The 14,672-nt window shown below is 35.0% G+C and overlaps 1 protein-coding gene across 1 annotated transcript in view; it reads right to left on the bottom strand.

Moving 5' to 3' along the window:
* LOC145997087 (sodium channel protein Nach-like) overlaps nucleotides 1-14,672 on the bottom strand; it is a 49,791-nt gene that overhangs the window by 14,598 nt on the left and 20,521 nt on the right. The window contains exons 4-8 of the mRNA XM_083133706.1: nucleotides 13,592-13,729; nucleotides 12,204-12,383; nucleotides 5,537-5,659; nucleotides 3,623-3,710; nucleotides 1,014-1,305 (exon numbers count right to left, since the gene is read on the bottom strand). Coding sequence (XP_082989832.1) covers nucleotides 1,014-1,305; nucleotides 3,623-3,710; nucleotides 5,537-5,659; nucleotides 12,204-12,383; nucleotides 13,592-13,729 — 821 coding nt within the window. The remainder of the gene's footprint in view (nucleotides 1-1,013; nucleotides 1,306-3,622; nucleotides 3,711-5,536; nucleotides 5,660-12,203; nucleotides 12,384-13,591; nucleotides 13,730-14,672) is intronic.

Below are 14,672 nucleotides of genomic sequence, written 5' to 3'. Positions count from 1 at the left end.
AGCTGAAATCTCTAAGTGGGGAGATCTGAATCTATGTACAGGGTGACAATTAATGAACTATATGAAATAAAACGGAAATTAGTGACAAACCACGTAGTACACAAACTGTATTGCACATGTAAACGGCACTACAGACATTTGGATTTAGGTTATGACATGTTCGATATGTCTGCCATGTCTGGCGATGATGTGGGGCAGACGAACAGCAAAATTCTGCATGACCCGCTGAAGTGTCGATGCTGTTGTGACCTCCTGAATGGCAGTTTTCAGCTAGGCAATGGTTTTGGGGTTATTTCTGTACACCTTGTCCTTAATATAGACCCCTTCCAGTGGCCTCTGGGTACCCCAGAGCCAGAATGCGGTCCCCAAAATACTCCTTAAGGTCATTATCACTTTCAAATGGCCGACATCAACACGTTGCGTGCGCACACGCATACGAATTCCCATCATGCCCTGTGGCCAGCCACGCAGTTTGGACGTCATCACGCGAACCGCTCAGAAATTATGATTGTTTTATTTCATATAGTTCATTAATTGTCACCCTGTATGTAAGTGTGTACATGTGTCCTGCACCATGGCCGGTCTAAGGCATTATGCATTGAGCTCTGGTTACAAGACTAATGCAGGTTCGAGTCTCCTGGAGGAAGCGCAACAACTTTTCTCCTGAGATTTCAGCCTGCGTATGGGACAGGTGGCAACCCATCATCGTGAGGAAATTGGGGCTACAAATGAGTAGCATAATCCGGTCATGGAAACCTACAACAATGCTGGAGGTTCGTCGTGCTGACCACACGTCACCTCATAATTGTTGGATGATCTCCCACCTCGGCAGATGGGAGTGAGCCTGGCAGTCTGTAGGTAGGCCATGACCATCAAAGGCTGTTACGCCATGAGGTATTATAATTATTATGTATGTATATGCATGTGTGAATAGGTTAATTAAGCTACTATGTAAATTAACTTTCGGAACACAGTATTTATAGTAATCATTATTTCGATCATCAATACATTACCTGCATTGTATCCAACCTGAGAATCTGTGCAATTGCAGAGTCGTATTTTCTCCTCCACCCTGCACTGTGCTATGCACGCCGAATAGCTGTAATACTTAAAGGCCCACAGTCCCTCGTTCTCCTCAGGGAATCTGCAAGTCCTGGTTGCAGAGGGGAACATGGAGGCATCTCCACTCTCTGGCATCACAGTAATCTCAGAGATCAAACTCTTCACCCGATAGAACAGGTCCTCTGTCTGCATGGCCATGAAGGTTATGGTCAGAGGTACGTCATATTTCGACAGGTGGTACACCTTGGATGAAGTTAAATTGCATTAGGATTATATAAATATATGTAGGTTATATAAAAATGAGTGATGTAGGAGACAGTAAACACTTACCAAACACAGAAAGGAAGCATTGATATTTCGTGGCCTGGCCACATGTTTACAGTAATAGCACAGAATAGTGAAGATGGCGTAGGTACACCAGTGTACCCAAACTCACCATGGTTGACTTATCCACCACACACCTAAACAAAATCTGTGAATTTGTCCTTTCCAAAGGCCCCTCTGAAGGCCTATCCAACTCCACCATCTCCACCCTCATCACTGACAACCCCCACACACCCCTTTCCACCTTCTCCCCTCTGGCTACACTGCTGTACCCACATCATCTTCATTATTCTGAGTTTCTACTGTGAACATGCAGCTAGGCTGCGAAATATCAACACTTCGTTTCTGTATTTGGTAAGTGTTTACTCTCTCCTACTTAACTCTCTTTTGTTTATCCACCCTTGTGGTTCTTTTCTTCATTCTATTCCTACAGGTTTTATAGGACATATACTCTAATTACACCCGCCGCAAAATTACTTCGGACCTCATGTGAAATCTGCCGTAGTAAGCGGTGTATCACTTTGTAGCCTTGTATCTAGTGTTGTTTTGTTTCAAACACGGAATTGTTTCTGCATGAACGTATCTGGCAACAGAGTATTACTGCTGATAAGCGAGTTCATTTCATTTCGTATTGCTAGATCACACAGGAAGGGTGACTTTCTGCTGTAGTGTGTGTGATAAATTGCTGTGTTTTCGTGTGGTGCACTTTGTGTTGGATATTTTCCTACTCTACTTGTGTTGGATATTTGACTACTGTACAGGTGTATTTGTGATATGCCGTGAAAGCAGCGCCCACTTGAAAAAAAAATAATTTAAAACCCAGTGTTTTTTTCATTAACTTTGTTATTTCAATGATCTGAAATGAAGGAACGTTATAGAGGTAGGTGTATATTAATGATTTTAGATTCTTAGAATGCGATCACGACTGTCATCATAACTCGAGATTAATTTTGCTATCTAAAATGCACAATACTTCTAATATTGAAATGAAGTAGATGAAATAGCAGAACTCAGTACACCAATACAAACGTTTAATCGTTATTAAGAAATTATATAGGCCTATATTAAGCTGTAGTAGTGGTGGGAGGCAAAGAAAAACAACCGAATCTACAGACGCTCTCCTAATGAGAAAGAAAATAAAGAAAAACCCTCGACTGACAGCGTCAGAACTTAAAGAAATGCACACGAGTCTGCTGGAAAACGTTAGTGTTTGCATGATCCGGACCATCTACAGAAAGACTTGGATTTGCCTTCGTCGTACTGCTCCTAAGAAACCACTACTCACCATCTGCATGAAGAAAGACCGTCTTGCTTTTGCAAAGAAATATGCACACTGGACACCAGCACAGTGGAGGAAAGTCATGTTTTCCTATGAAAGCTCATTCCAACTGTTCCGAATGGGAGCTGCTAAGGTTCGACGTTCATCATCTTCAGATCGATACGACCCAAAGTATATGGTTCAGACTGTTAGGTACTTTCAGTCTGTAATGGTGTGTGTGTGGGGGGGGGGGATGTTTTCGGGTGAAAAGGCTAAGGCAGGTTTATATTTCTTACCGCAAAATATGATGATGAGCGCAGACCGATACATTAATGTCCTTAAGGACCATTTAGTGGATATGCTTCCGATCCACCAGTGTGATATTTTCATGCATGACAACGCTCCTTGTCACATGGCTAAGAAGGTAAGGAAATGGCTTGAGGAACAACAGATAAAGATGTTAGAGTTGCCTGGTAATAGCCCCAATCTCAACCCAATTGAAAATTGTTGGCATCTATGAAGCAATTCCTGGGAAAAAAGAAGATTCAGAACCTACAGACCCTCCAAACAGAACTAAAGAAAATGTGGTGCATTGACATGGACTTAATTACTTCCGACGTCTTACTCATTCCATGCCTAAGTGGATCCAAATAGTTCTCAAAAGCACTCTGTACTAATGCATGCATTTCTTGCTGTATCTAATAGCTTAATAATAGCTTTTCACATGAATTTTCTGTATTTCTTGTGCTTTTGTTATGAGGTCTGAAGTCATTTTGCAGCAGGTGTATATATCAATATGGGTTATTGATTGATAAATTAATGATTTAAAAGAATTAATAACCTTGACTGAATTATTACAACCTTAACATACCAAAGAATAGTACGTTCAATATTGAATAAATAGGAAAAAATTCTAATTTTGCTCAAATTTAATATGAGTTAAAATAAACAAGTATATGTAAAGATGTGTTAGGATACCTGTGATACACCACTTCCATAAAAATGATCAAAGTTCAAAACCACCGACTCTTCACTGTCGATTACACTGAAAAAGTCTGCAGATGGCCTGGAAATATTGGAAAACGCTGTATTTAACTGTAGACTAACAGAAAGTAACATTTAATTTTTAATTTAAACGAACTGGATACTCTAACAAGATGAATGAAAATGTAATTATTGACTTTGAATGCTAGGCCAAGTGAATATTTATCATTGAGAGTTTACACACATTGGTGTAAACATTTGCACATTTTTGTGTAGCTGGAAATTTTTCCAATTGGTTCCGATAGCCAATTTGAGTTTTTAGACACACTATTGAAACCAACTGGCAATCGTAATGCATTGTATTCAATTCGAATGAATTGGTGAATTGTGTTCAATTGAAACCAATTGGTAAATTGTAATGAATTCACCAATAGGTTTCAACAGAGCATCTAAAAATTCATATTGACTATTAGTCAGTTTGTTTTTCCAGCACAATAGCTCTACTCTTGAAGTATAGAAGCTGTAGAGTAGGCCCAAAATTGGGTTTCAGTACATTTCAGATTACAGAGTTTGACACTGTAAACAGTAGAAATTTGCAACAGAGGTAGTACACATAATTGTAATGAAATTTACAATTGATATTACAACTGAACACAATTGGCTCCAATATATATACATTTAAAATTGAATACAATTCACTAATTGGAAATTGTTCTGGATTTCCAATTGCTACTTTTTAAATTTTGTTTGAAAGCAATCCATTCTGATACCTTTATTTGGCATCCAATTGAATCCATTTCATTTCAATTGAAAACAATTCAATCCAATTGACATTTCAATGATATGATATGATATGATTGATATGATTTATTTCATTACATTGGCCATTCTACAGTGGTTGTTTTCCACACATGGTGTGTGTGTGTGTGTGTGTGTGTGTGTGTGTGTGTGTGTATATATATATATATATATATATATAAAGTTATAGAGGAGAGAGGAAACACTCACAAGATGCAGAAAAGCTTCAAATTTTCGAGATGGCGTGTCACATCTTCAGGAGTAGAAAAAGGCTTGTTAAGTTTTCCACGTCTGGTGAATGTTTCCTCTCTCTCCTCTTTTACTCTTTATTTAGCCCTTGCGGCCCTCCTTCCTTATATGTATATATAATACATAACATTTAAATACAGTGATTACATTATAATTGATTTGATTAAGGATTCTTGGATTTCTTGATTTTCTAATGTTAGTTACAAGGTATACATTAATTTACATACACATAATAGATAAAATCAATACATAATATACATGTTCTAGGAGTTCATTTATGATGTGGCAATTTGCAGTTTATTGCCAGGTAATCTTTAACAGAATAAAAAAATGATCTATTAGGCATTTTTTCACATGCTTTTTACATGTGGTAGCTAATTGTATTGTTTTTAAGTCACTTGGAAGGTTATTGAAACAGTGAACAGTTGTGTATTTTGATCCTTTTGTTGTGTGATGGTGTGAAGTTGCTGCCATTCCTTGTACTATAGTATTTATGAGAGCAGTTGTTACACTTAACGGAATTGTTTAATTCTGTTTTACATACATCAGCAGATGAAGTATATACAAGCATGGTAAGGGTAATATGCCTAAGTTTTTAAACAGCAGTTTTCTGCAGGGTGCATTTCTCTTAGCTCCTGCTAATATTCGGACAATTCTCTTTTGCAGCACAAAAAATTTATTACTATTAGTGGCATTTCCCCAGAAGATTATACCGTATGCTGATAAAGATTGAAACATGCTGAAATATAGTATTTTCAATGTTTCTAAGTTTGATATTGCCTAGTTTTGTGGATAGATTTCCAGCTGGGAAAGTGAGTGCCTGGAGGGGAATTTTATAAGAAATATACAAGGGCACTTTACCTAGTTTGCTGGGATCCAAAAATATAACAGTTCGGTACATCGGATGGAATCTTATGAAATATTTCACAGCAATTACATTCATGTCCATTGAGTGTACAATTGGAGAATATATCACTGCAGTTTCTGTAAAAATAGAATAATGATGCATTATTTTGTTAGTCTGCTAAGAGAAACTTATTATTCACAATAAAAATAATCATCAATTATACTATAATTTTAACGCTAGCTAGCCTGAGAAGGGAGCTGCCAGGCTCACCACCATATCTTGCTTTTATTTGTTTTTATCTGCGACGTTTCGTTATGGTTTCCCAAAACTTTCCTTAGAAGTGTAGAGTGACTAGCCATGTGAGGTTGTGTTGTTGTATGCGTAGCTTGAAAAAGTTCAATTCCTTAGAAGTGTAGAGTGAATACCCATGTGAGGTTGTGTCGTTGCATGCGTAGCTTGAAAAAGTTCTGGGAAACCAGAACGAAACGTCGCAGATAAAATCAAATAAAAACCACTAAAATCAACTGTGTTAGATTATTTTGCATGTACAAAAAGTGGTTATGCGAACCATCATCTCTTGTTTTTTTGATTCTTCAACTGTGAACATTTTTATAAAAAGTTGAAAATAAATTACTATTACATTGTTCTTTAGGTGTTCTCAATTTTTCTCTACTACTTTTGTTTATAAGATCATAATGCTAACATACGAGGGAGGCAAAATTCACATGGTGGGCCTATCAGCCCCCTCCCTCCACTTTGGGATGTGTATACAGGCGTTACGCTCACACAATGAATTAATTACTTTATGTTTCTGTCACTTTTGGTCAAGACTAGAATGAATGATGAAATAGATAAAGGGTCAATCACAAACACAGATGGTCAGAACACTATACGAGCCCACAGGTTGTGAGTCCAGACACCAGAGCCCCGCTTGTCTGCAAAATGCTAGTCCAGGGTGTATTACGTTATGTGCAAGGGAGGTTGACATTTGAGTTTCCACACTTGTACGGGTTTCGTATAAGTGGCAGAGTATGATTCTTGGTTTTTATTAATGATGGGAATTCTGCTAATATAAATACTATATATTTGCACCTATATAAACAAACAAAAAAAAAGCACTGATGCAAAATTTATAGTTTTTTATAGTTTTAGCAAATAACAAAAAATGTGTTTAACACTCATGCAAGTGACAGTTTGATAGTTTGATTTATTACCATCCACTTGATCATCTAAGTACAATGGGCCTTCACTATGGCGCAGTGGTAGCGTCGTCACCTTGTAATCAAGGGGTACCGTGTTCGATACCCGGTGGAGGCACATAGTGGTTCGGATCCCACTTTAAACTGTACGTCCAGTCCTGATTAGCCTTACTGTGCATAAAGTGGACTTAAAACACCAAATCATTCATTCATCATTCATATAAGTACAAATAGCACTATGATATGGGATAGGTCAATTACATGCATAATTTTTAGTACAAAGGAATTCACACATACTTATGCATATTAAAATGTATAAAGGAGTATAAAATAACATAAAAAATAGAAGAAAAATCAAGGTTATGTCTATTAATGAGAAGAGAAATCAAGGGTTATATCTATTAATGAAAAGTATGATCTAAGTTCTCTCTCTCTGTGCTATAAAACAAATACTTCATTAACAAGCTCTTTATTGTCATTTTAAATTTAGTTGGATTATGATTCTTGAATTCCTCTGGCAGTTTGTTATAAAGTTTTACACAGGGTGCGAAATCCTGGGGGACAGGGGGGGATTTCCCCCCACCAACAATCTTGGCCTCAAAAATCCACCACCAAAAATTTTTGGGAGGAGATTTTGTTATAACAAACAAAAGATAAGCAATTACTTTTAATTTGAAATATACTTTACTAACAATAATATCCAAAACATACACTAATTACTGTAATTGTGAGTGTTCAATCCCTTTCCTCTCTCAAGAGATCATTAACAAATCTACATCAATACGCACAATAAAAGTAAAGCAAGAATGCAAAACAATAACAACTATGAAATCTAATTGATTTACATAACATAAAGCAAAAGCTAAACAAAAACTTACATATAATAAAATCACTTCAACTATTTCATATTTTATTAACATCTTTAACTAATTAGAATAGGAATTAGTTAGCTGCTTTGCAATATCTGATATGAATAAAAGTAACAAATTAAATTTTGTGTATGTAATTAATGATAATAGTAATAATAATAATAATAATATATTTTTAATTGAGTAATTTATAATTACTTTTAATAACACACATGTTGGTGGGGGGGGTTCAATGATTTCCCACCCTGGCTTTACACCTTGAAATCCTAGACCATTATGTGTTTTGGATGTGCGGGCAGTAGAAAGGTGGAGGGAGTTATGCATATGAGTGCTGTATTTGTGTATGTCTAGATTTTTTGAGAAGATTTCAGAATTTGTATGAATAAAGTACAAAGTTTCTAATATGTACAAAAACATGGAAGAGGTAATATTTGAAATTCATTGAAAAGTTGTTTCCTTAGTCTTGAGAGGTATACCTTTTTCATAATTTTTAAAATCCGTTTTTGCCAAATAAAAATTTTCTGCATTTTGGGTGAACTTCCCAGAAAAAGATACCATATATAAGTACAAGTTGAATCTTTCCAAAATATACTGTCCTTAAATCATTTAAAGATAAAACATTTCTCAGAATTCTCATCATGTAGCAGAGCCTGCTTAACTTTTTAGTTAAAATAGTAATTTGCATGTCCCAAGACAGGTTTGTGTCTATCCGTACTCCTAAGAATTTTGGGCCTCCCCGAAGATGCAGTGGTAGCTTCGTCATATTTTAATCAAGGGGTCCTGCGTTCGATACCCGGCGGAGGTACATAGTGGTTCAGATCCCACTTTAAACTCTAAGTCCAGTCCCGATTAGCCTTACTGTGCATAAAGTGGAGTTAAATACCAAATCAATCAATCAATCAAATCCTAAGAATTTTATTGCATTGCATTCTTTGACTACTTCATTGTTAATAATTACATTTAAGTTTTTTTTGTTTGTTTTACTGGATTAAAATTTATTAGAACTGTTTTATTAACATTCAGGGAAAGCTTGTTGTTGTTTAGCCAGGTATTTAGTTGTGTTGTTGTCAAAACAGAATTCTTTTGAAGTAGCTCATGTTCCAGGCTTTTTACTATGATATTTGTATCATCCGCAAAAATATTGTTTGAGACTCTGATAAAGTTTCTGGAAGATCATTTATGTAAAGTAAAAATAAAACTGGTCCTAGAATTGAACCTTGTGGTACACCTGTTTTGAGGAACAATTTTTCTGATTTGATTTTGTTAATATCTACATACTGACATCTGTCTTTTAAATAAGAAGTGAACCATTTTTCTTGCTAAACCCCTGATTCCATAATGGTGCATTTTATCTAGTAAAATGTCATGCTGTACCAAATCAAATGCTTTGGTAAAATCTAAAAATAATCCATACACGTGCATTTTTGTCTGTCGATTTTAATATGTTATTTGTAAATTCAAAAACAGCTACTGATATTGATTTACTTTTTTGTAGAGTTGCAAAAAAGCCAGCTTTTATGAATGGATGGTTTCTTTCCGATAAAAAGCCAGCTGTTTTGAAGAAAAAAATGGAAATTTTGGCTTTTTTTGGATTTTTACCAATTCCAGCTAACCTATTTCACTTGAAGTTACTGTTATGAGTTTACAGGTTTGTAGTGACATATTTTACAACTAGCTAAAAAAAATTACATCATATAGCAGCCAAAAGACAGATATTGGTTAATCCCAGTGGACACATATTGCATAGTGGTTCAGATACAATTTTAACTCTAGCAAACCACGGAGTTGGGGGAGGGGTACTTTGCAGGCCCTCAAAAATCTATTTTTTAGATTTTTCAACTGTTTGAAAATAATAAATTACATTGTTTCCTAGGATGTTCCCAATATTTCTCTATTACTTCTGTTCCTAAAAACATAAATGTAATGAGGCAAAATGCACTTGGTGGACATATCAGTTGCCATCCTTGAATGTCTCATTCGAGAAACTCATGCCAGTGACAGTGTATAATTGGTTGGTAATTATAGTAATTATTGTAATTATTATATTTAATAAACAAATACACTACTGCAAACTAAAAAGCATTAATAAAAATTATTATGGATTTTGTGAGTTTTAGTGAATGATAAGTTATAGCTTATGCGAGACACATGCAATAAATTGGTTATTATTTTTTATTAATGATAGTAATTTTTGTAATTATTATAATTAATAAATTACTGCTTATGTAATTAGCAAAGGAAGCAGTGATTCAAAAATAAAATGATTTCTTGAATTTTAGTGATAAAATAGTGTGGGCCTATGAGTCACCCCCAGTTTGTAAGTTTCTCGTACAGCACGGGTAAGCTAGGGTAAAAACTGTACGTGTAATTCTGATGAGCACATCTGACCATGAAACTGACTTAAAACAAGCTTATACATGTTTGTGTCTCAATTTAAATGTTGATGACATGTTTGCGTCTCAATTTAAATGTTGATGTCATAAAATATGAAACAAATGTTAATATTAAAATATTAAAAATCTTTACTGTTCACAACACATATGCAGAAGTAAACGTATTATGTGAATGTGTGTATATATCCTTTTTAACGGAGCTTTCAGACGGAAGTGGCACGTGGCTCTTGGAAACCAACCCTTAGAAGTAAATGCAATCTTCAGTCTGCTGTTCTTGCATGCACAGTGAATGCTTTGCTTTATACTGAAGGAGACTGTGTCGCTTGTCATCTATGACTTCAGTCTGAAAGCTCTTTCAGTGGCACACATCGTGTCATCTCGGTCTTGCTTGTACATGTGTGGTGAATGCTTGTTTATATACTGAAGAGGCCCATGTCGCATGCCACTTCAATGTTACATCACCACTGTAATCTGTTGCTTCAATCTGAATGTTATCTATACTTAACAAAATTGTTAGTTACTTCATCAGAGATTAAGATTTAATTTTTTAGCCTGTAAATTACAGAAAACTAATTGCAAGTACTGTCGGAAAAAATGCTGGCGTTTTGATAAAAGGTTCCTTTCATAATCATGAATGGGCCTCTGGAGTGGCATAAAGTAATGCTGTTTCCTTGTAATAAGGTGTCTGAGGTTCAATCCTCAGTGGAGGCAGAATGCTACAGATCTCATTTCAAACTGTAGGTCCAGTCCTGATTTCTCAAATAGATTTTTTTTGTTTGCCATTTGCAGCCAGTCTTATTTGCTTCTGTTTCAGTTTTAGTGTCAGTGTTTTTCAACCGCTGGTCTGCAAAAGGTCCGTTGCTCCCAGAGGTTGACGACTAATTTAAATCTAATTTTATATTTGACAGCAAGTCTATACATAACTGAACTATGATTATACCATAGTTGATATATTAATATTAATTAAGGTGCATATTAATTTCCATATAAACTTTAAAAATTAGAACTGTATTTATAAGTGAAATTGTTGGGATGAGGGCATTGACTTTTAAGAAATAAATTTACTGGGCTGTGGACTCACAAAGTTTGAGAACCACAGCAATAAACAGCCAAAATACATCACTAGTTGCTTTGTTCCCAGGTTTAGAGGCCATTTAACCAAATTATACATGATGTACTGGAAAGACAGAATACAAATATATTTTACTGAACACAAAATTTAAATTAAAGAGATTTGACACTAGATTTTCAAAAGGTATAGCAGTATTTTATTTATTGCTTCATGTATGTGTTCGTGTAACAAATTCAAACATTGAGAATCATATCATACTATTAGGTTCCATTAAAAACAAACAAAACTACTCTAATTATGTAAATATGTTTATACTACATCGATAAATTTAATAAGCCTACCGAAATATGAAGATAACACTCGGAAGGAACTCCCCATTCAAAAAAGCTATCTTTCTTGAAAACACTGTTTATGTCTAGCTACGAATTTCATATTGAAAATTGTATTTTATATTTAGAAAGTAGAGTCTATTTTAAAGTAGGGAGATAAACGAAAACCATGGAACAGGAAAAATACTGCCAACTCCTGAATTTTCATTGATTTGAGACACTTTTGTGAAAAAAGAACGAAAAAAGCCCAACCAAAAAAGCAGTGGAAAAAAATCCAGTTTTTTTCCCCAAAAACTCCGCTTTTCCCCCAAAAAAGACGTTTTTTTTTCAACCACTTCCAACTCTACTTTTTTGGTATCCAAATTGATGTTTGGATAAAATTTTGTATTTTTCTAAGAAAGTTACTAATCTATTTAGCATAATTTTCTCTATTACTTTAGAGAAAACTAACAAAAGAGAGATTGGCCTATAGTTTGAGCATTGGTTCTTGTTTTTTAATGAAAATTGCAATTTTGTAATTATTATAACTATATGTAACTACACCTGTATAAACAATGGTGATTCAACAACAAAATAGTTTCTAGAATTTTAGTGATACAAAGCCTCTAAACCCACTAAACCCTCTTCTCAGGTAAGCTATGGTTAATCTGTTGTATATGATCATGTTCAAATATTGATATTCCTAATATTTTACTACATGTCAAGAATATATTTCATAATATTTTAACGATATGCACCAAAAAGTAAACTTAATTGATAACCTAGCTAATTCTGTAAAGTTGTAGTGTAATGCAATGTAAGATAGTGTTGCAAACTCACAATTTATCACTTGCGGGGTCCCCACTGCAAATAGCAAGGGCTGGCATAGACACATTGGTACCTGGATCATTCATTGTTTCCTCATACACAAATGGGTTGGATTTAAACTTTTTCCAGACAGACTTAGCAGCAGATGCAGCGGCGAAGAAAAACACACAGAGAACGATGAAAAACAATAACCTGAAATTTGCAAAACTATAGATTTTTTTTTTTTTAGGAAACAGTAACACTCGCAGAGTTTCCCGTACTCACCCAATGGCAATAACTTGTAAAGTGTCACTTTTCTCTAACAGAGAGAAATTATCTCAGTTTCAGAAATATAATATGATTTAAAAAATAACCTTCATAATGTATATACAATAGTAGTAACAGTTTCATTTTCAAATATATACTCATATATTATAAATAATGTGCAGAAGATAGAAAGTTCTTTATCTCACTGATTGTACTTGAGATGTGAAACTACAGTGAACTGAATAAAATGATATACTGTAATAAATTCAAAACTGTAATTTACTCATAAGATTAACTTTATGTGCTTAATGTTAAGTACATCCTTGCTTAGATTTGAGGAGAAAACTTGTCAACAATTCCACTCTTCGTGATTTTCGTTCAAAATGTTTAAATTTTCAGTGAAAACTTAGACGATTGCCATGAAATTAATTTGCCTATTGTTACACAATAACAACATGTTTTAGCTATACAATGATGAATTGTTTTGGACAAATCCCCATTTAAAAAAAAAAAAATCTAATATTTCTAGTAAGTATTGTGTCAATTTGAGGAAATTGTTGGGTGTTGTTTTTAGAGAAATTTTAGTGGTTCTGAAATATCGAGAACTGGCAATTTTGAAGAATGATTTGTTAACAATCGGGCGGGCATGCTGGGGGATTTTGTCACCCCACAACCACAATTTTTTGCCATGTCAAGCCGTGATTGGCGCCACCCTGCCACCCGCTCTTGTATTCTTCAATTGTAGTTTCTGCTACTGACGGAGGAAGGTGCCGTTCTTTTGTCTACGTTTCTCTACATACCAGAGGCATTTTTCCATATCATTGCATTCTTGAGCTGACTGAGTCACCCCGTGCACCTTCTCGTGTAACTAAAATTTTAATTATTATTTTAATTTTTTATTCTTGCATTTGTATCAAGGATACAAATAAATAATGTAAGAACATGTGTAAATAAAGCTATTCAACTATAAATGTAAAACAAGCAGGTTTTTAAATGAAAAACGTTAAGGGTGACATAGTCCCCCGCGTTCCTGCTCATGTTATAAAAAATAGCGTGCTCACTGGATGGTTAACAATTACACAGAATCAAGTATTGGTAATTAGTGTCTAGCAATATTTATGTAACAGTAAATGAATGAAATACTTTTACTGTACCGTAGAAGCCTGTTAGGAATATTGTGTAAGTGGTGGACTCCATGCAAAGAAGAATGCATACCATATTCCTTGACTACTTCACAAATGACTGAGTACATGCGGTCAAATATTCTACTTTTGTGTCTACCTGGTCGAGACCTGAAAGATGAAAGTATGTAAGAATTAAACTACAACCCTTTTGGCCACATTAATCAAATGCAAAAAATTCAAATTTCCTTCTTGTAAGTGGCACATTCTGAAAAATCTGACCTGGTTTACCGCAATAATTCTTATTGATTGTATATATTTATTATTGTTCTCTTTAAAGGTTCACATAAACGCTTTTTATAGTTGCAAAATAATCTAACACAGTTATTTTTAGTGGATTTTATTTTACATACGATGTTTCATCCTGGTTTCCCAGAACGTTTTCAAGCTTACACTGGATACACATACAACACACAACCTCACATGGCTAGTCACTCTACACTTCTAAGGAATCAATAACTCCCGTCCTTATTTCAGGGACGACATTAAGGTAGATTCTGGAACAGTGGCGGCGCTTAGGGGATGGCAACTGCCCCCCCCCCCCCACTGCACTATGCTAAACCTTATTACCAAGGGAAAGTAAACTGTCCTTCTTCCCCCACCAGTTTTGGGACCGCCACTGCTTGAGCTGTAACTGAATGCAAATGACTGAGATATTTCGTGTTTTGTGATGGACGTCCACATGATTTTTTCCAGGGAGGGGCAGGCAAGTTTCGGTCTGAAATTATTATGTTTTTTCAATGCTCTTATAATAATTAATAATATAAATTACTGTGACTTAAATGAAATTATGTGTGAAATATAGACTTTTTAGGTAGACATTCAATTTGGGGGGGGAAGGGGCATGGCCTCTCCTTGCCCCCTTTCCAGATGTTCATGGTGATAGCATTGCTTGGTGAGATTATTCAAGTTGTAATCTCCCTTACTCTACACACTCCGTTTTTGTTATTAAATCCACTTAGAGACGTATAGCCTAATTTGGACCTTGATCCATGGTAGGAAATTAGATTTGAAGTGTATTTAGAACAACTATATTAGAAAGCAATAAGCATGG

Source organism: Lepisma saccharinum, chromosome 13 (genome assembly GCF_977018435.1).
Source record: "Lepisma saccharinum chromosome 13, izLepSacc3.1, whole genome shotgun sequence".
In the NCBI taxonomy this organism is placed as follows: Eukaryota; Metazoa; Arthropoda; class Insecta; order Zygentoma; family Lepismatidae; genus Lepisma; species Lepisma saccharinum.
The sequence above is the reverse complement of the archived record's forward strand: the minus strand, read 5'-3'. Positions and strand labels throughout refer to the sequence as shown.